The 23,124-nt window shown below is 40.2% G+C and overlaps 1 protein-coding gene across 5 annotated transcripts in view; it reads left to right on the top strand.

The window, feature by feature from the left end:
* Window positions 1-23,124, top strand: part of LOC126284062 (RNA-binding protein 26) — a 223,834-nt gene that overhangs the window by 114,722 nt on the left and 85,988 nt on the right. The window contains exons 10-13 of one of the 5 annotated variants that reach the window (XM_049982655.1): window positions 4,301-4,474; window positions 7,583-7,726; window positions 11,593-11,733; window positions 12,640-12,765. In XM_049982655.1, coding sequence (XP_049838612.1) covers window positions 4,301-4,474; window positions 7,583-7,726; window positions 11,593-11,733; window positions 12,640-12,765 — 585 coding nt within the window. The remainder of the gene's footprint in view (window positions 1-4,300; window positions 4,475-7,582; window positions 7,727-11,592; window positions 11,734-12,639; window positions 12,766-23,124) is intronic. The other 4 variants (XM_049982656.1, XM_049982659.1, XM_049982660.1 and 1 more) reach the window with 4 other exon arrangements.

Genomic DNA, 23,124 nt, shown 5'->3' with positions numbered 1-23,124 from the left:
ATTTACTCAGGCTTGTCTGACATTTGGCATTACCCCCAAAGGCCTCACACTTGAAGTTCCCATCTCTGGCTGCAATCCTTCTTTCCATCAGTCCTGATACCAGTTCCAAACTGCACAATCCATAGCCCTCACCTGCCTAATCCTTCACCTATACATCGACTCGGCCAATGAACACACCCGTCAACTCCTATCCCAAATCAAAGTCCTCAATCTTTCCTCTCCCACATCCACACCAGCTGTTCATAGCATCCTCCTACAGGCCAACCGCAAATTAGAACAGCATGCCACCCTCCACCTCAAAAAACTATCCAATCTCCTGGTTTCCCACCTCCAGAAAGGCAACTCACTCACCCTACACAACCTTTCCAACAAACCTCAACCTCCTCTCATTGCACACAGACCCAGTCTCTCCCATCTACTCAATCTCCCACTTCCAGCTCCACTCCTCCCAACACCTCAAAATTCTAGTCAACACAACCTGGAACCACAACACCCCATTTCAGTAGTTAACCTTTCCTGCAAACCTCTCTCCCAATCCGAAACCTCTGTCTTATCCAAAGGCCTTACCTTCAACCCCACTCCCCGATTCAACCAAACTGCCTTGGTCAAAGGTTTACTGTCCTACACTCTTAGTACCTGCTGGAAATATCACTTTGCCACGAAGAAAAATAATCCTGATCCCACTCCTAATGATCCAACTCCCCAAGACTCTATCCAAATTGAACCCTGCCTGCAGCAGTTCCGTCCTCCATCACAGCAGGACCCACCTCCTCTTCCTCAAAATCACCCTCTCCAAACCTTCCAGGAATTTCTCACTTCCAGCCTTGCCTCTCAATCTTTCTTGAAAAACCTTAATCCTACTCCCAACATCACCACAGCCGAAGCCCAGGCTATCCGTGATCTGAAAGCTGAATTAATTTTATTTGTGCTTTCTTTGCATATGCTTGGTAATAGCATCTGTCTTTGTGCAGTAATGTGGAATTCAATTAATTATTTTCAACCCCCCCCCCCCTCCCCCTCCCCTCCCCACCACCACAGTAATGTGAAATCCAGGCATGTTTTCACCCCTGCAAAGATGAAATATGAAGAATCATTATTTTCCACCTGTGTCGCAAGCTAAGAATTGGGCAAATTGCAACAATTTTTAAAAAACCTGCACAATGTGCCTTAGTAACTAAAATTTGACAGTGCATTTCTTTTACTGTTTTCTTCCTGTATAAAGAATTTCAGGGCAGATCTCAACATATTGGACTGGATTGTTCCCTTGTAAGTTCAGTCATTCACACACACACACACACACACACACACACACACACACACACACAATCAACAAACTGGTGTATGAAAACATTGTCTCATGATACGGTCGTCATTTACCTGAAGTGAGACACTACGAGGAATTTGGCGAAGTACTAGTTTAGGTGTTTGGGATCATTTCATAATCCAAGGTTATGCAAACTATGTACACTTAACATTTGTTCGAATTTGCAACGTGTTTAATATCCATAATAAATAAGTTTCCTTTGTGGTATCATTAAGTGGAGATGGATCCAGCATCATTCTTCCGGCTGACAAGGGATCCACGACCGTGGTACTTGATCGTCGGGAGTATGTGGCTGAGGGACTGCGTCAGCTTTCAGACAACTCTAAATACAAAGTTTGCCAAGGTAATCCCATTCCTGATGTCCAGGTGGAGCTTCAAGGAATCCATTTGGGTGGCTGTTCAAATAGTACAGTATCCAGATTTGTAGGGCATTTCTGTGTGAGAGTGGCCTAATGTTTGACTGAACAGGAAAGTGAGGTTAGGCATATTCATTGTCAAGGTTCTGGTTGACCGTGTCTGATCGTCACTGAGGAAGCTTACAATATTGTGCTCAAAGCATGTTGTCATCTCTTCATATCTGTGCCTGTTTTGTGAGAACAAGTAACATTCTGTGTCATTCCACACCCCTGGTTTGGAGACTAGTAGCAGCTGGTACTAGGAAAATACTGTCCCGTTTGTAGGTTGCCTTTAACAGCATAACTCAAACAACTGCATTTGCACTGTTGCTGCGACTCGGAAATGTGAACTTCAGATGAATGGCATGGCATTGTGTTTAGTGAAGATTTGCTGTTCTACACTATCCTGTATGACTGTCATCAGAGAGTATGGTGGCTAACTGGGAAGAAGACCCATTCTTTCAATGTGGTTTAGAGGCACAGCAGTGTTAGTCATGGCGTCTTGATGTGGGGAGTCATTGGGTATGATTTCAGGTCTGGTAGTGATTGCAGGAACTCTAATGGCACAAATGGTATGCAACTGATGCACTGTGTTCTTGTGTTACCACTTGTGTGACAGTATTGTGGTACCATTTTTCAACGAGTCAATGTTTGTCCACACACTGCATAAGTCTCTATCAGCGGTCTGCATGATAGTGAGGTACTTCCGTGTCACTCAGTATCTACAGATCTGTCTCCAATAAAATGTGTGTGAACAGCTCAAACATTGATTCTGTTCCAGTGCTAGTATCCACGATATTAAGGATCCGTTACACAATTGGTGGCTAGGTTCTCTTAGGAGAGAATATAACACCTTTTTGATACCCTTACCAACCAATCAGTGCGGGGATCCCGGCTGGAGGGGGGTGCAACATTATACTTAAAAGTGGGCTCATGCTGCCAAGTTCTTTGTAAATTTAACGTGGTTTTGCAATCACAGAAATAATGTCACATACCTTCACAACCTGAGAAGTTTCATTTCATGTGTCTGCTTATGAGTGATTCATTTACTTATTTATTTATTTAGCATATAGCTAATACAGAAATATCATAAAATTAAGTTACATATACATGTGTACAGTATTTGCACACAAGAAATTTAAGTTTGGCTTTACAACTGAATATTTAGTCTTTCAATCCAGCACACTGCATCCGGAGTTGCTAGCAGGAAGTCCTGCATTCACTGACAGTGTGGTGAACAGTCTGGTATTGAGCCCCGCAGTCACAGGCTGTATTAGGCAGCTTCTTCCACTTAAAGAGAGCATTTGTGTGTCGGCCGCGGGCGATACTGATTCTGTTGAGGGTAGTCCAGGTCTTGCGTGGTAGGTCGAATCCAGTTGGAAGTTTAGTGCCTGAGATGATGATATGCAAGCGCACATCTGTCACTGCTTCCCACCAATTTTTCCATTCTTCAAGGGGTTTGAAATCCTTAGCAACAATGTCAACAACATTGCACAGAGTTGGATGGTGTAATTTCAGTCTCTTTATGATTTAAAAGTGGCACGTCGCTATGCATGGGTAGGTTAGAATTCGTGGAGATCTTATGGAATTCCCTCATAAGGGCAGTACGTCTGCGTAGATTGGGAGGTATTATACTGGTTAACAGTGAAAGCCAATAAGCTGGAGTAGAAAGCCAAGAAGCTGGAGTAGATCTGATTGCACCAAATATGATGCGCATTTTTTTTTATCAGACAATGTATATCTTCAGTGTAGTGCATACTCAGTTGCATGTAATATTACTGTGTGTTGATAATTTTTACTTTTGAACCACCTAATTACAACTGAATTTTTGTGTCATACGTGTTCATAATCTGTATATACATGGTCCCAAAATGTAAACTGAATAGTAAAGATGTGTACATATCGCAGGCCACTGAAGATGCCCTGCAAAGAATAAAGGTGAAATGTGTATGGCACAAAAATTGTGTTTCATTCAGGTTTAGTTAAACAGTCCAAAAGTAAAAATTATCAACATACCATAAAATAACACCTACTGCTTCTTTTCAGTTGTTGCTGAACTCGGAACAGTTGCTGATAAAATTTGTGAGACAACCATAATGATTTCACTTGTAACCAGAGCACCAGTAATGACTAGCTTGCTCCTACACATTGAAAATACACTCAAGGAATATGGAAATTCACACTGAAAACCTCAGCATAATCTTTGCATGGAGTAAAATCATCACGCATACGTGACTTGTGGACTGGAACCTGATAAGCTCAACAAATTTGATTGTGTCAATTGTAATAGCATAAAAAAAAAAATTTGACTCACAAATTTAACTATTTCTTTGTATAGGCTAATTTCAGAAATTAAACAAATGTGACAAACTACTATATGTGATGATCTTGCACTCCACTTTCCAAAATAAGAATATATTCACTGCAAAGACATTCTCCCTAATCTGGTTTCATCTGATGTTGTTACAAAATAATGTGGCTGGCTATACATTAATACCCTTGTAGTCGGGAATGCTGATAAGCAAGTAGTTTGAATCTCATCTGTAAGTTAATAGAATTGTGTGGTTTCTGTCTTCTTCAGGCGAGAGAAGTAGCAGCAAAGAAAAAACCAGGATTTGATTTCAACCGCCTGGGACCTCGACACAAAAATCCGAACAATTGTTCACTTGAGCTGAAGAAGGTGCCAAGACCTCTAAACAATATAACACATCTCAACAATCACTTTTCCAAGTTTGGCAAGATTGTTAACATTCAGGTATTTACATAAATGAAAATTCAACTTTTTTTTCAACAGTCACAAGCTTCTGTACTTAATGGGACTTTCCTTTTTTTCAAATCTCATAAAACTATAATTATATCCATATCATTTTTTAGGAAAGCATGTATCCCTTGTTACAGTAGAAACTTGTTATTACCAGTTGAATTTTGATAGGAAATATCATTCATTTCACTTGATTTTAACAGAACAAAAATTTTTAAAAAAATCTAATTAGTTTTGTTATGATACGTTGCATGTTGTAAATCACAGATCATAGATAGCAAATTGTGAAAATATATGATATGATTATTTCACTTTGTTTGAAGCAAGTAAGTTTAGATGCTAATATGAAGAGTGGGCAGTGAGTGGCATCCAAGGTTATATGAAGAACCATGAAAGCTGTATAGTACACACATAGGCCCCTGTATCTGATCTCAGCTAACCTTAAGCACACCTGACCTGCTTCAATTCTGTGGATTTGAAAGTTGATTAGTCACTGTTGGTCATACACAATTGCTCCTAGTGCTCTGTCATGCTGAAAGGACACAGACAATAGCTGTTTTGTCTGACTCCTCAGTGTAAAAAATTGTGAGTACATTGTTTTGATCACATTTTCTAGATTTTATCATCAAAACAAGATGTGACAGTAATGCTGTTTCAACATACTGTGTCCGAGCTGTGACCGTTCCAGTAATAATAATTCATTTTGGAGGTGGAGACTGAAGTTCTAATGTAGGCGAGAAAATATCTGCCTTGCCCTCAGCAGGTCCAAGTCAGATGTCAGCATCTAAATTTGTACTTGCAGCTACCATATCTTCCCTTCCCTACCATTCTTATCCTGTATATAGGTGGAAATTTTAGGTACTCATCTGTGCAAGTCCCAAATGTTCTAATTTTAACAATGCATTCATTTTCAAGATGTCACAGAAAATAGCATTTCTCGACAAACTCTTTGCCATAGCATCTCTCACTGCAGTTGTTTGAGCATATGTGTAAAGCTCTTGTACAGACAAAATGGACTCTTCTATCCTCCATTAATCCAACTCAGTAATGATGCCACATTGATGAAGAATAATCTATAAACAGTTACGCGAGGATTTTGTAAAAGTTCTTCACTGTGGTGGATAAGCACATCCCTCGACAACACACGCTTCGGGTGCTGACTCGAGCTAGCCATAAAGATATAATTTGGAAGTAGTCCTTGCCACTGATAGCTGTCCCTCACTGTGCATCTTTATCAAATGAAAATTTCCAGCTTATTGTTTTACGCAGTGTAACACCATACATAAGATTCTTCCAAATCATACTTTCCACCAGTCTCTCTTTTATTTACTCCTGACATAATGAATAACTGAGAATCTGAAATTTGCATAATTACTGTGTTGATTTCCGAAGTTTGAAGACTCTACTAACATCCGGCCCCCCCTTTTCCTCTGGTGTAACCACTCATTAGTGAAGGCTAAATATAATTTCAAAAAATTAAGGTGATTGCACTGTTACCTCATATAAAACGATTATTTTCCAAACATTAGCAATATCCTAGCTCCATTTCAAACCAGGTGAGCACTACAGTTGAAGTTCCTGTGATGGAAGAATATACTGATATTTGTTTGTAGGGTTGTGCAGACACACCTCACCTTAACTTTTTTGATCTGTGTTCTGGGGAAAAGGGTGGCTTACATTCAGCCAATACACTAAATATCAGAAAGATGTACAAAATGTGATCAAAGTCAGTTATTTTTCATAACCCGTTGAGAGTGAAAATATTAGACCTGCATGCTCATTAAATAAATCAAATTAAAACTGGTGCACTTCTTTGTTCGAGGCACCTACCTACTTCTCACCCACACCTTTTCCTCTGTCACTTTTGTCCTACTGTTTGTAGTCTATAAATGGTGTCATTATCAGTGAGTCTTCATAGCTAACAAATAAAAGATATTGAGATAATGTATGTTGGCTACACCCAGCTTGTAACTGCTCTTATTTAATTCTTTGGCAGCCACATATTCCAGTCAGTTTGTAAATCATGTTACAGGAAGCTGGAATTACCTAGGGTAACAAAAGATGAAGCATATAACAAACAGACAGTAAGTCGAGCAGTTTCTGTTTTTTGGAGCTACAACTCCATTTTTAAGGATGTATAGATATAATAGTGGTATTTCTGCTTCAGTTTTTCACTTAGCTTTGCAAAATGATACAGTTGTTAGATTAATGAGAAAACTATCTCAGTTGTACCTTTGAAACCCTTTGGACACTAATTGGAAAATATAAATATTGTGACTGAAGATGGAATATCTTATATTAATATATCCCTAATCTGGAAGAAATATATACTCTGCTGCTGTCTGCACAAGACAACTGGCAAGTCCTAGTTCTACCAAACAAGCACAACCTCAACAACAGTTAAGATGCGAATGGCGTCATAAAAATACTTAATAGAGTTCCTTGCAAACTGACCAATCATCTGCTGACAACAATGTACTAAGCAGATGTAGCCTCTACAGAATGGGTGGTGCTACTATTATTGCAGAATGAGTAACTTTCATTTAATTTGTGTGATGTCATCTCTAGAATAAAAGGTGTGCTGTGGTTCTCATTTTTAAACACCCTTCAATTTAGTGTCGCTGTCTTAGAGATGTTAATCTATGTAATATGTTAGCATGTTCAGAGCTCAGTAATTTCACAACTCAAGTGAGTGCAAGACTTATTCTCCTGAAACAATTATTTTGTTCTGAATGTGGGATTCTACTGTAGGATCACTTTCTACTACCAATCACTTAGTTACTTAAACTCCACAACCTTTCTCTGTCCAAATTCGTTGTGAGACAGAGGATGCTCGAAGTAAATCACGAAAATTGGGCATCTACAAAAGCAAACTATATTTACATCAGGACAGTATCTGGTTGTGCGTGGTTTGAGAGGTAGTTGGTCAGACAATTAATATAATCTTATTTTTCTGGTTATGTGTGGATTCTGAGTGAAGATAAGGGACTGCATTAATTGATTGAAGTACAAGTTTGTGTTATATGGAATTAATGAGTAGAGAGACGTATTTGATATAGTTTGTCGGTTGTAGAGAGACTACAGCTGTACTGTCCTCTGTAGGTATCATACGAGGGAGATCCGGAAGCTGCGATAGTGACTTTCTCGAGTCACGCGGAAGCGTATGCTGCATATAGAAGCACTGAAGCCGTGCTCAACAATCGCTTCATCAAAGTTTTCTGGCACAACAGTGGATCAAATAATGAGGTAATATATGAACTATTTCTTTACTGTAGATCTTAGATACATCTAGAGAAAGCCTCTCTCTCTCTCTCTCTCTCTCTCTCTCTCTCACACACACACACACACACACACACACACACACAAAATTGTTCATTCCTTGGTGCCTTGTGAAGTGTTCTATCAGCTGATCCCTTGTTTTCGATTAGTTGTGCCATAACTTTGTTTTCCATTTCAGTCAAGTACCACCTCATTAGTTATTTGATTTAGCCATCTAATTTTCAGCATTTTTCTGCACCACCACATTTTGAAGGTGCCTGATCTGCTTACTGTCCACATTTCACTTCCATATAAGGCTGTGTTCCAGACAAATAATCTCAGAAGACTTCTTCACATTTATATTAGATATTAATAAATTTCTCTATTTTTCATACTTTTCGTGCTATTACTTCTCTGTATTTTACACTCCTTTACTCCAGCCATCATCAGCTATTTTGCTGGCCAAATAGTAGCATTCATAAAATACCTTACTGTCGCTTTTATTAATCTAATTCTCTCGGTATTGCCCAATTTAGTTTGCCTACATATATTACCTTTGTTTTACTTTTATTGCTGTTCATCTTAGAACCTCTTTTCAAAACACTGTCCATTCCAGTCAACTGGTGTTCCAAGTCCTTTGCTGTCCCTTACAGAATTACAATTTCATAGGCAAACCTCAAAGTTTTTATTTCTTCTCCCTGAACTTTTACACCCTTTCAAAATTCCTCCTTGGTTTCTTTTACTTCTAGCTCAGTGTACAGACTGAATAGCACTATCAAAAGGCTACAACTCTGTCTCACTCCCTTCTCAACTATGGCTTTCCTTTCATGCTCTTCGATTCTTATATCTGTGATCTGATGTCTGTGTGAGTTGTAACTAGCCATTCGCTCCTTGTGTTTAATCCCAGTTACTTTCAGAATTTCAAAGAGTGGATACTAGTCAAAACTGCCAAAAGCTTTCTCTAAATCTACCATACCTATTAATATAGGTTTAAATATTTATATCTTCGAAGAAAGGCTGCAAAGTCAGAATTGTCTCATGTGTTCCTGCATCTCTCCAGAACCCAGACTGTTCTTCCCAGAGGTCATCTTCTACCAGTTTTTTCATTCTCCCGGTAATGATTAGTATCAGTATTTTGCAAGCCTGAAATTAAACAGACTGTTCAATAGTATTCACAGCTGTCAGCATCTGCCTTATTTGGAATTGAAATTATTGAAATGTTCTTGAAGTGTGTGGGTATTTAGCCTGTCCCATATATCTTGCACATCAGGTGGAATAGCTTTGTCATGGCTGACTCTCTTAAGGTCTCAGTAATACTGAGGAAATGTGGTCAACTACAGTGGCCTTACTTCTGCTGAGGTCTTTCAGTGTTGCAGTATAATATCTCTCATCTCATCTTCAACTACTTCGTCTTCCCTTTCTGTAATATTCCTTAAAGTTCAGTTCTTTTGTGTAGCCACTCTACATATTCCTTTCAGCTATTTGCTTCTCTTCTTCTTTTTTCAACAAAGGCCTTTTTCATTTTCCCATCAGTGGCATCTATCTTATCATTAGTTACATGTGAATCTGCAGCCTTGCATTTTTCCTCTAGCAATTTTTCATTTTCTGTAATCTCATTTCTTATATTTGTGAATTCCCTTTTGCTCTCTTCATTTTCTGCATTTTTGTATTTTCATCTTTTATGCAAGGCTTTCTACTAGGCCTTGTCTTTTTAGCTGTTTGGTTCTCTGCTGATTTCACTGTTTCATCTCTCAAAGTGATCCTTTCATCTTTTACTGTATTCGTTTCCCCTGTTTCAGTCCAATGTTGCTTAATGCTCACTCTGAAACACTCTGCAACCACTGGTTCTTTTCATTTTTGGTTAGAGTCCACATCTGCCCTGAAAATTTCTTACACTTTAAATTTTTTTTTTTCCCCCCCCTTCCAAAATCTTAGGCTTTCCATTATACAAGCAGTCTGGAACCTACACATGTCCCCAGGTCTCTTCCATTTATACAGCCTTATTACACAAATGTGAAACTGTTAGCATTGATTAGTGGTGATATCTGTGCAAAATTCTGTCATGTGACCACCTCTTTCATTCCTTTGCCCCAGTCCATGTTCTCTATTATTTTTCCCTCTCTTCATGTTCGTGCTATAGCATTCTGTCTCCCATCACTATTACATTTTCACTTCCCTTGACTATTGGAATATTTCTTCTATCTCATCATACATTCTTTCAATCTCTTCAGCTGCAGAGCTAGTTGGCATAGAAACTTGTACTACTGTGGTGGGTGTTGGCATCACGTCTATCTTTGCTACGATGTGTTCACTATGTTGTTTATTGTAGCATACCTTAATTCCTATGTAGTATTTAGTATTAGACCTACTCCTAAATTATCCCTATTTGATTGTATACCCCTGTATTCACCTAAGCCAAAGTTCCATTCTTTGTGCCACCACACTCCTTAATTCTTACTACATCCAACTTCATAAACAGACCCTTAGAGAGAGAGAGAGAGAGAGAGAGAGATTCTAAATCAAAAAAGTTAAAATGTCTGATATATTTTAATGGTAAATAGATGTAAGACGTTTTCTTGTGTATTGTAGAAGAAGATGGCAAGGTATGATTGAAACTTAAACTAGTTATTGCAAATTAAATTTTGTATTTCAAAGCCAATGTGGATTGGATTAAAAATCCCATGGCATTACCCATAATTCACTTTTACTGGGTACTGGGTTATGTGAAAATTCATTAGCTGTCCTGTCAGTATTGAAAAACCATTATTTCATAGATAAAAAATGTTCTCCTTTGAAAGTAATTTATCAGCAACTATGCTTCTATATCTGGATCAACTAGTGCTGTCTTGCTATTATAAATATTTAGCATTCGTTTCCGAACACTGAAACTGGAAGGACATAGGATGTTGTACCAGTAATAAAGACCATGCTAAAAATTGAAAACATTGTATAACCACTTAATTTGCTTAACAATTGTTGTGTACTTAAAAGTTACAATGGAATACATTACTCCTTTACCTGTGTTACCACATGAAATGCTGTGTTAGTTGTAGTATAAATACAGTTGTAATGTGTGTGAATTGTGATTTTTTACTGTACCAGCTCACTTGCATTGTGTCTGGTTATCCATTCATTTCACACGTAACATTTTTCACAATCTTATAAAATACTAAGGTTACTTTTGCAAGTGGAGAAAATACTAAGGCTATTTGAAAATGAATGTTGTGCTCAGGAACTTAACCACATACTAGAAGATAACGTGAAAGGTTAACTTTCAAAGTTCTGTGTGGAAAATTTGATATTATTTCCATTTCTAAATTGACCCTAAGAGTGCTGATAAGGTGGCAGCGATATCAATTGGAAAGAAAATATTTGGAGTCACCAAATTCATGAGAGCTCCTTTACCAACTATTCTTCAGGTACTTTTTGCAATGAATTTGAAAATAACGACACTGCAGTCGACACACGATATTGCCTTGACAATAACAGAGACAGGGAAATGACAGCTGTCATCTGTGTGAATCACTTGGGAATTTCTCGTGGCCGTCTCGGCAGTGGCGTGGTCGTACCACGATATGAGCCTACACTGTGACTCACAAGAAGTGGGCGAGTCATTTGTACTGAGACTGCTGCTGACAATACTGCGGTTTGGAAAAGGGCACCCCCTAGTAAAGGTTTTGTTATTATAGGAGAACTGAGTTAACATTTCACGTTACTTTTGTAGAAATGCAATATACTCGTTACAGTGCTCGCAGGTATGTTTTTTACTTGTTCACTTTCAGTGAGCCTAACCTAGTGCTGAAACAGTTTTGTCAGTCTTCTTAAATGCCAAAGTTGAATACTGTTGTTGACAGGCCAAACAGGAAAATGTGACACCACCACGACCATCGGTGAAAGATCGGCTGGGAGTGGCCGTTGTCCCCTCAGTAGCCCCGTCACCCACCGCCGTCAAGGTGCTCGACACTTTACAGCTCGAGCAGGAACCTGTAGAGAAGGTACACCTTTACTAGGGACTTGATGGGAGCAGTCTTCCTTCTCAGTTTTGTATCTAGAATTTTTGTAAATAGTGTTCCTGCATGCTGCATTTGTGTTAAATAACGTTGTATTATATTCAGTGGCAGTGAAGTGTGATAAAGATTTTGTTCATGTTGCTTGCAGTGGTCCCTAAAAATCTATATTCTTAGCCCTTTGTACCACAGTGAATCACTTTAGCTGATCTCTGGCATTTTAACATACTATTGGCAGAACATAATGGTGTAATCCTCTCATTTGTCAGTGTGAGATACACGTGAGCTGAAAAAGGCTGGCACAGTCCACTATGACCTTTGTTCCCTTTTTCAGATAATTCCTTCTCTCTCTCCATTCCCTTCCCTTAACCTTTCTTGTTGTTACTTTGGTGCCGTGTAAGTGAATGGAATGCAAAATGTGACACTAGCCGGTTGACAACACTAGAGTCTTGGAATCGGAATACCACTAAACTATTCTGTCCTATAATTACTACAACCGCAGAACTAAATACCACCTACTGATGTAGGTTATTGCCCCTGCGAGTAGTGGCAAATTAAATCTTAATACCGACCTCATAATAGCAATCTGGATACTCTGCAATTGTGTTGAGCTGTCTGAATGTCAGTGATCGTAATAAGTGCCGCATTAAAAAGTGTACCTCACAAGTTATAGCATTGTTTGAGAAATATTAAAATCTAGTATGTGACAGCAAAATCTGGCACACTGTTAGTTGTTTGTAACAGAGGTGGATTTAGTTCTGTGGCACTGTTAGATCTTGTCGGGTTTAGAGTCCTTTCTGTTTCATGCAATATAATGGATGAAGACCTTTTTTGTCATAAAGAGAAACTTTTGTATAAAACTGTTTGTCTTTGCATGATGTATAATTTTTCCAGGTGATAATGTCAGGAAACAACTTGACAAAAACAGTATACATACCTACGGCCTTGAAGAAAGCCAATGTGGGCACGACTGCACCAACTGTCGTTCAGGAGAACAGAGTTTCTGTGAGTCGGCAGAAGGCAAGCATCTGTTTGAACAAATGCATGCCATTTCTTGTGGACATAATTATTATTATTTGTGGCTTTTAGTTCTGCTTTTGTTCTATGGTAATGCACAGTAATTAGTGCCACCTGCTATTTTTTGAATAACTGTTTCAGTTGTCACTTGGCACAAAATTCTTTAATTTTTTGCTGCACTTGTTTGAGATCATCTTTTGTAGACTTATAACTTGAAAACCTAGGGTCTAGCTGGAATAACAGTGTTACATTTACTCATTCCTGCGTATATTGTTCTGGAACAGCTAGCTGTAAAGTTTGTGGTGTTCTGAGAAGCTGAACAAGTAGTTATCTAGCAATAACAGGAAGGTAATAAGAATCTGTGCAATTCATTGTATTTAACATTTTGAGTCTCATGAAAACACATTACAGAATGCTATTCAGATTTAATCTTGTCCATTGCAAACAGCACAAGGAAACACTTTATTTGGACGAGTATTGCAAAGAATAAAGAACATGCTCAACTGTCCAGGTCAGATTTACATAGCCCGAGTGTATCATGTGTTACATTGCCATACAGCTCAAATGGTGAGTTTTCTGTTTCTTGGTTAATCAGTGTGGTTCCCACTCACTGCAAACATTCCACCACAATTGTGTGATCTCGTTATTAAGTGAACTCTGGTGGTATACAGAATGATTGTGTGCCTTGTTCAGACCTTCAAAATGCCATTGTTTGACTGAGTAGAATTGGTTGCAATTTGCATAAATAGAATTTCATTATTGTACCTCCATAGGGTGAATTCACTGACATAAAACAATGTTTTTTAAAATGTAAATTCAGATTTGCTTGTAGATGGACTGCAAGGTCTTAAAAATTAAACTCTAGTGGAAATATTCCAGTTTCTACATTATTTGGTATGTGATACTGGAGACCCTTGTACAGTCCGTTAGTTCAAACACAGCTGATATTTCACTACGTTTATATAGAGGTATTATATTCGATTAATTTGTGCTTGAAAGGTTGGTATGTAAACATCATGTTATAGGATAATTATTTTTATAATTGATGGTACATTTTCATTTACTGGAGGGAAAATACGTCCCAGCAATTAAGTTTAGGAACAGTTTTATTATACAGGAGCAATTAGTGATGGACAGTTAGCCTTCGATTTGCACGCACAATTTCGTTGATGTTCCTGACATGAGCGTTGTTGGTAGATATCAAGGGCATGCTGAATGAGGGTATTTTTTAACTTACATCTAGCCATTTTTAAACTGTCTGAAAAATTCATAACACTGAGTACAGCTTAAGCACTTATTGCTGTAGACTTCCTACATCATTTAGTGCGTCTCTGTAAAGATTTTCTTGAATTTCACGCAAAATTTAACGCTGCCATCTCGAAATACACCACATTCTACTCAATACAATACTGAACAATAATTAACAGACATACTACAATAAAACTTCCAGCAGTTACGCTTTAAAAATAGGCATATGGAGAGATGCCAACCCTATTTCGCTCCAACACACCATTGGTGTGAAATTACAAATGGTCCCGAATTTTTTGAACAGACCTCATAAATGATGTACACTACACAGTATTATGAAAAGGATAGATTGCTACTCAAAATGTAGTGGAGATGTTGAGTCGCAGATAGGCACAACAAAGATACTGTCAAACAAGTAAGATTTCATTCCAAAAGATCTTCGTTGAAGGCCCTTTGTGTTGAAAGCTTACTTGTTTGACAGTCTTTTTGTTGTTCCTATCTGCGACTCAGCATCTCCACTGTATGGTGAGTAGCAGTATACCCTTTTAATAATATTGTCATTATTCCATCCTGGATTCTCCATTGTATTGTGTACGCTACACAGTTATTACACTTAAATGTCTCTTTCCAAGTTTATTAGCACTGTAAGTGATGCAATGATCATGTCAAGTTTCACGTCAACACATCTTACATTGGCAGTGACCTCCTTGCTTCTGTCTCCAGACATAACCGTGAAAACACTGTCTCATTGAAGTGACTCAATGAATGAACGCAATCACAGCACGGAACGTAAGGAGTGACTGGAAAAATAGTTAAAAAATATTGAAAATAAGGTGGTCTAAATGTATAGTTGAAGTGTCTGGTCGGAAATAAATGGTGTGTACTATAGGTAGAGCTGTGAAGAAAGTCATAAGTAAGGTCAGTAAATGATTTTAAAGAATCTGGAAGTAGTATGCACGCTTGTAAGTAAATACATGTGATGCACATTGACATGTGCAACTGTAAGAAACAAGCGCGGTGGTAAATGAACACGTGATCGTACAATCATATCATAAACAAACCTGTGCGAACACCGAATCTATAAACATTTCCATGTTACTGCCGTGAGTACTCATTGCACCATCCTTTGCCAATGTACCTGTGGGCCATCCTGAAAAGCCCTTCCTGTCCAGTCAGCACTTAGAAGCCTTCTCTGGTTCAGATTCATTAATGAGATTTTCCTGACCTGGACTCACAGCAAGAACAGCCTTTGCTCTTTCCTCCATAACTTCAACCAGTGCTCTCAAATCCATTTCACCTGGTCCTTCTCAGTTCAGTGGGCCACCTTTTTGGATGTCGAACTCCATGAATACACCTGTCATTATCATGTGCACCAACCACTTTGATAACTTCACTTTTATGGCTGTCATCTGTTCTGTGTCAAAAGGTCTCTTCCTTGCAGGCTCTCCACCAGCAAATGCTGCATCTGCAGTGGAAAGCATAAGTTGTCAAAATATATTGATAACCATACCATAGCCTTTACTGACAGACAATATCCTACCCAGCTCATCTATAAATAAGTCACCCATGCCATCTGCTCCTCTTGACACCATTAAACATGTTAACCAGCCACCAACCAGCACTTCTCTAATTACCTATTATCACCCTGGCCTTCAAAAGCTCGGCTGCATCTTTCACCAGGGCTTCAACTACCTCTCGCCATGCCCTAATGAGGGATATCCTAATCAAAATCCTATCCACACCACCCAGTGTAAGGTTGCGCCTCCCATCTAACTTACCGAATATCCTTCTCGATCCCTATCCCAGTCCTGGTCTCCCAGGACTATTCCCTTGTGGACCCAGATGCAAGACCTGTTCCATACATTCACCCACTTCCTCCTACCATAGTCCAGTCGCATACATTTCCTGCCCAATAAAAGGCAGGGCCACATGTTAAAGCATTCATGCTATACACTGAGGTGACAACTCATGGAATACCTCCTAATATCGTGTCTGGTCTCCTCCTGCCCAACGTAGTGCAGCAAACCGACATGACACGGGCTCGACAATTTGTTGAAAGGCCCTTCCAGAAATATTGAACTATGCTACCTCTTTACCCATTCATAATTGTTAAAGTGTTGCCAGTGCAGGATTTTGTGCGTGAACTGAACTCTCGAACAAGCGACTTCTAATCAAGCTGCGGAGCTATGGGGTATCGTCTCAGTTGTGCGACTGGATTCGTGATTTCCTGTCAGGAAGGTCGCAGTTCGTAGTAATAGACGGCAAATCATCGAGTAAAACTGAAGTGATATCAGGTGTTCCCCAGGGAAGCGTCCTGGGACCTCTACTGTCCCTGATTTATATAAATGACCTGGGTGACAATCTGAGCAGTTCTCTTAGGTTGTTCGCAGATGATGCTGTAATTTACCGTCTAGTAAAGTCATCCGAAGACCAGTATCAGCTGCAAAGCGATTTAGAAAAGATTGCTGTATGGTGTGTCAGGTGGCAGTTGATGCTAAATAACGAAAAGTGTGAGATGATCCACATGAGTTCCAAAAGAAATCCGTTGGAATTCGATTACTCGATAAATAGTACAATTCTCAAGGCTGTCAATTCAACTAAGTACCTGGGTGTTAAAATTACGAACAACTTCAGTTGGAAGGACCACATAGATAATATTGTCGGGAAGGCGAGCCAAAGGTTGCGTTTCATTGGCAGGACACTTAGAAGATGCAACAAGTCCACTAAAGAGACAGCTTACACTACACTCGTTCGCCCTCTGTTAGAATATTGCTGTGCGGTGTGGGATCCTTACCAGGTGGGATTGACGGAGGACATCGAAAGGGTGCAAAAAAGGGCAGCTCGTTTTGTATTATCGTGTTATAGGGGAGAGAGTGTGGCAGATATGATACACGAGTTGGGATGGAAGTCATTACAGCATAGACGTTTTTCGTCGCGGCGAGACCTTTTTATGAAATTTCAGTCACCAACTTTCTCTTCCGAATGCGAAAATATTTTGTTGAGCCCAACCTACATAGGTAGGAATGATCATCAAAATAAAATAAGAGAAATCAGAGCTCGAACAGAAAGGTTTAGGTGTTCGTTTTTCCCGCTCGCTGTTCGGGAGTGGAATAGTAGAGAGATAGTATGATTGTGGTTCGATGAACCCTCTGCCAAGCACTTAAATGTGAATTGCAGAGTAGTCATGTAGATGTAGATGTATGTGGTATTCTTGTTGGATGATCTGGGTGGCCAACTCATTTACTCGAATTGTCCAGAATGTTCTTCAAAACAATCGCAAACAATTGTGGCCAGTGACAGGGTGCATTGTCATACATAAAAATTCCGTCATTTTTTGGAACAAATGGTCTCCAAGTACTAGAACATAACCATTTCCAGTTAATGACCAATTCAGTTGGACCAGAGGACCCAGTCCATTCCATGTAAACACAGCCCACATCATTATAGAGGCACCACCAGCTTGCATGGTGCCTTGTTTACATCTTGAATCCATGGCTTCATGGGGCCTGTGCCACATTTGTACCCTACCATCATCTCTTACCAACTGATATTGGGGCTCATCTAACCAGGCCACAATTTTCCAGGGGCTAGCGAAGGTTTTGAGGTCATGTGGGTTACGGTGCCAAAGGATATGTTGTAAGTAGAGATATCACTTGTGCAGTTCAGAAAAGCTGGTGTTGGTAGGAAGAATTCAGATGGCACAATTTGTGAAGATGTCATTATAATGAAGCACATCTTGTTGGACAGTGTGCTCGGCAACTGGGTGGTCCAGCTGTCTCTTGGTCACAGTTTGGCAGTGGCCTATCATGCAGCGAGACATTGTTGGTTATCATGCCCACACTATATGAGAGGTAGACAAAACCCCGGCGAGGAATGTGACTCAATTGGTCCAGTACTGAGTGTTAATGAGTCACGAGAGGAATTCTGCTTTGTGACTGTACTGTGGGTATTTGGGGGAAGGGAGCTGTCTGGTGAGAAAAGAAATAGGAGATATGTTCCTGGGCAAGCTTGAGAGGGTAATTTTGGTCCGTGAAGGCACATTTGGAGAGTGACTGCTAACCACTACAGATGCAATGACGCCAGCTGGTTAGGCTGTACAGAAGCGACTACTTGATGTGGAGTGGGTGGGATCTGTTGAAGTGGAGATTTGATGTGGATGGAGGTAACGATGTAGCCTTCCCTGAGGTGGAGATTGACATTTTGGGATGTGGCTTGTTGGGGTGAGAAGGACCAAGTAAGGCGAATCTAAAACATAAAGCTTTGGAAAAGTAAAATGTTTGTCAAAAGTGTAGAATGAAGGAGAGTGACTGCTAACCACTACAGATGCAATGACGCCAGCTGGTTAGGCTGTACAGAAGCGACTACTTGATGTGGAGTGGGTGGGATCTGTTGAAGTGGAGATTTGATGTGGATGGAGGTAACGATGTAGCCTTCCCTGAGGTGGAGATTGACATTTTGGGATGTGGCTTGTTGGGGTGAGAAGGACCAAGTAAGGCGAATCTAAAACATAAAGCTTTGGAAAAGTAAAATGTTTGTCAAAAGTGTAGAATGAAGGCTTTCAAATGAACTAGATTAATCTTGATACAATCAGTTTGTAGCATCCGTGAATTTTGGCATGCATATGGTTTATAGGCATTGTAGATTATGAATGTGTCTTTAAATAAATTGTTCCGATATGGGCCATTTACACTATTGTTGTCAGCCAATCAAATTATATAGTGAATAATGAAATTTAATGAAAATATTCTATAAATAAGAATTTTGTCGTTTCATGGTGTATTAATTATGTGTACTCATATGATGGAAAAAAAAAGTATTTAAGGAGTAGAATGGTAGTAAGTGGTGCAACTCCAGCTTGCTGTGTCTCAATCTTGTGAACCTCTTGCCTTACATGTCACTTCTGTCCACAGTCCAATCATTTGCATTATTCCTATCTTTCCTTCTGTTGACTTGAGTTGTAAGATCAACTGCCTCTTCTCCCTATTTGTGGAGTGATAGGTACAACTACAAAGGCTAGCCACTCTCCATCAGAGTTTGTTGCTTCATAACAATAGACAAGAAAAAACTCTAGGCTCTCTTCTCACTGTCATCTGTTTCTCATAGCTCTACAGCAGTTTCCATTCATATCCATTGTGGTGGTATTTAGTTCAGCCACATTATTGAACATTAGGTGGACAACAAAAAATTACAATTGCAGGACTTTTTGTTGTTTAATTTAACCAAAAATGGCTGGTTTATGATTCTGGAATAAAAATTATGAAAGAAATGTGTACAATTTAAAGGCGTTGATGATGAGCTTATTGTTAAATTCCAAATATTTTTCCACAAAAGAAGGTGTTTCCATGAACATGATTTAACTGCCACTACAGTGGAGACAGAGAAAAGGTTAAGATGAGTTCACTACAAATGTGGAGAGAACAAACATTTTTACTGAAATGTAACAACACTATTTTTTTCTGTATAAATAGTAATGTCTCCGGGTGCTACAGTCTGACTGCTGCTGTCTCTGAAGTGAACAACAATCTAGTGGCTGTGGAAGAGGGTGAGGGGTAAGGTGGCTTGGGGGCCCGAGACCCGAGTTAACCTCGAAATCCATATTCTGCAAGACATTTTAAAATGTGTACTGGATGGCTCTTTTGTGTGCTAGTGTATTTGTAATCAAAATTTTCCTCTTCCAGTCACGGTTGGTTCATGGGAAGAAAAATTGCTATTAAGCATGCGTGTGAGCTTGAATCTCTTGGATTTTATCTTCATGGCCTTTTCGTGAGGCGCAACATTGGAAGAAGCAGTATATTGCTTGACTCTTATCGGACTGTGTGCTCCCATAACTTCAATAGTCACCCACACCGTAACGTAGTATGCCTCTCTTGCAGCGTCTGCTATTGGAGTTTTCTCAGAATCTCTCTGATACTTTCATGCTCACTAAATGCACCTCTGTCAAAATGTGCTGCTGTTCTTTGGATCTTCTCTATTTCATATATCGATCCTATCTGGTACGGATCCTAGACTGATGAACAATATTAAAATATTGGTCAAATGTGTGTTCTGTAAGCTACTTCCTATGTTAGTGTTATTCATTCCTTGAGGATTCTTCCTGTGAATCTGTCTGGCATCTGAGTTTCCCAGGACCAGCCTTTTTTTTTCAAATTGTCCTGTATGCTTACTTCTAGATACTTCATGGATATAACTACTTCCAGTGATTGTCTGCAGTAGTTTGCAGTTCACGACAACTTTTAGCATTTCAACTTCTCTGTGTTCAACAGCATCATTCATGAAAACCCTCATGAAACTTCTGGTGTCATCTACTAGATCATTTATTCAGCGAGATTCAGGAGGTGTGTCACATAATTTGTGAGATGAGTCTACATGTGAAAATAAACTGGAAAAAGTCCTATGCATGTGTGACTGATTTTCAATCATTACAAAACTGGATTAGATTGAAGACCACTCACATCTATGAATTACTGTGAAGAAAAGTGTGAGTATTACTTACAGGTATGGCTATGTAGGTGCTGTGGTGGACAGAATAATGGTGAGATGGATGACTTATCCGTCCTGCAAGCGGCACTTGTCAATGCGTTGGAAAGTGTATTGTCTACATCATCTCAGCCGACTTAAATGCGGGCGACAGCGTCAATGATGCGAGCGACAAGTTCTTCGTGTGTGACCATCTTTGTAACACTCACATTCGTCTTTAACCATCCACATAAAGAGAAGTCTAATGGGGCTAGATCGGGTGATCTGACAGGCCAGTTAATGGGTCTGCCACAGTCAATCCACCGCTGAGGAAGTGTGTTGTTCAGCTACTGGGATGTGTGACTTGTTACAATCAATCAGAGATCCATCATGTTGCAGTTACATTTGCCGTCTTTGCTCTAATTGCCACATCTTACAAAACTAGCAGGTAGGTCTTCTGTCAGAAAATGTGCATATGGTGCGGCTGACATGCGGCAGGAACACACCAAATCATCAGTCATACCGTGCCGTATGTTCACTGAGAAGGGAATCTTGTTTCCCTTGTGCCATGTGGATCCTCCATTGTCCATGTGTGAGAATTGTGGGTGTTCACGATACCATTGTGTGTAAACATAGCCTCGTCTGTAAATAAACTATGTTGCATGATGTCTCTGTGTACAACCAACCATTCACAAAATTGTTGTCTGCTTCCTGAGTCACCTGGATACATATGTTGCACAGTTTGCAGATGGAATAAGTACTTGCACAGGCTGTAGATGGAATGGGTACAAGCCCTCGGAATGTAACGTACGCCATACTCGTGTTTGTGGAATATCGAGCTGATGTCTAATGTGCCACATGCTGGTGGCGGGACTCCGTTGTGCCATTATGGCATCACATTCTCACGTTACATGTACACTGGGTAGTGTTCGGAATACACATAATGTTTGGAAAATCCTGAGAAATACTCTGACAGAGGGGGCTCGTCAATCAGAGAAAGTATCTGGTATTTTGTGACAGCTGCACGGGCACTGCCATTACAGTACTCGTATACAAACATGTTTGCGTATTCTGAATGCGTGAACATATGCGGCATGTTGATATTCACGAACACAATCAACTTTCTCCAGTAAACAAACAAAAGCACAACATGTACTTGGTTTCCCACCTGCTCACTGATCCATCTTACGATTGCATACTTTGTCTGCTTGTAGCTGTTGCCTCATTGCGACATCACAGTGCTGTCATCTGTTGAAGAACCCTCTCAACTCTTGTATGGTGAATCAGTCATCTATCCCTCCATTATTCTGTCCACCAAAGTCCATGCACAGCATTTTAGTAAGATATATTCACACTTTTCGTCATATTCTCTCGTGTATGTGTGCTTCCTCAAACGTCTTCAGTTCCGTAATGATAAAAAGTCGAACACGTGTTTACAAGACTTTTTCATATATCGAATCATCTCACAAATTGTGACATTCTTCCTGAACCACCCTGTATCGCCCGCTCTGCCTGTGAGTGGACATGTGGCTGCTCCTTCAGCAAGGTCCGAGCAGGCACACGGGGGGAGGGGTTTATTAGTTATTGGGAGCTCCAACGTTAGGCGGGTGATGGAGCCCCTTAGGGAAATAGCGGAAAGGTCGGGGAAGAAGGCCAGTGTTCACTCTGTCTGCTTGCTGGGGGGTCTCATCCGAGATGTGGAGGAGGCCCTACCGGCGGCGATAGAGAGCACTGGGTGCACCCGACTGCAAATTGTTGCTCATGTCGGCACCAATGACTCCTGCCATCTGGGTTCATAGGTCATTCTCAGTTCGTACAGGCGGTTGGCGGCGTTGGTGAAGGCGGAAAGCCTCGCTCGCGGGGTGGAATCAGAGCTAACTACGTGTAGTATCGTTCCCAGAACCGATCGCGGTCCTCTGGTTTGGAGCCGAGTGGAAGGCTTAAATCAGAGGCTCAGACGATTCTGCGGAGAGCTGGGGTGCAAATTTCTCGACCTCCGCTATCGGGTGGAGAAATGTAGGGTCCCCCTGAATAGGTCAGGCGTGCACTACACGCCGCAAGTGGCTAAAAGGGTAGCGGAGTACATGTGGAGTGCACATGGGGGTTTTTTTAGGTTAGAGAATTCCCTCCCTAGGCCCGACAAGACGCCTCCTGAGACGCGGCAAGGCAGGAGTAGGCAAAATGCAACAGGGAATAACAATATTAATGTGCTTATAGTAAACTGCAGGAGCGTCTATAGAAAGGTCCCAGAACTGCTCTCATTAATAAACGGTCACAACGCCCATATAGTACTAGGGACAGAAAGTTGGCTGAAACCACATGTAAACAGTAATGAAATCCTAAACTCAGATTGGAATGTATACCGCAGAGACCGGCTGGACAGTGAAGGGGGGGGCGTGTTTATAGCGATAAGAAGTGCAATAGTATCGAAGGAAATTGACGGAGATTCGAATTGTGAAATGATTTGGGTGAAGGTCACGGTTAAAGCAGGCTCAGACATGGTAATTGGATGTCTCTATAGGCCCCCGGGCTCAGCAGCTGTTGTGGCTGAGCACCTGAAGAATAATTTGGAAAATATTTTGAGTAGACTTCCCCACCATGTTATAGTTCTGGGTGGAGATTTTAATTTGCCGGATGTAGACTGGGAGACTCAAACGT

Source organism: Schistocerca gregaria, chromosome 8 (assembly GCF_023897955.1).
Source record: "Schistocerca gregaria isolate iqSchGreg1 chromosome 8, iqSchGreg1.2, whole genome shotgun sequence".
NCBI classification, from domain to species: Eukaryota; Metazoa; Arthropoda; class Insecta; order Orthoptera; family Acrididae; genus Schistocerca; species Schistocerca gregaria.
Note: the sequence above shows the minus strand (reverse complement) of the source record. Positions and strands in the feature narration are given on the sequence as shown.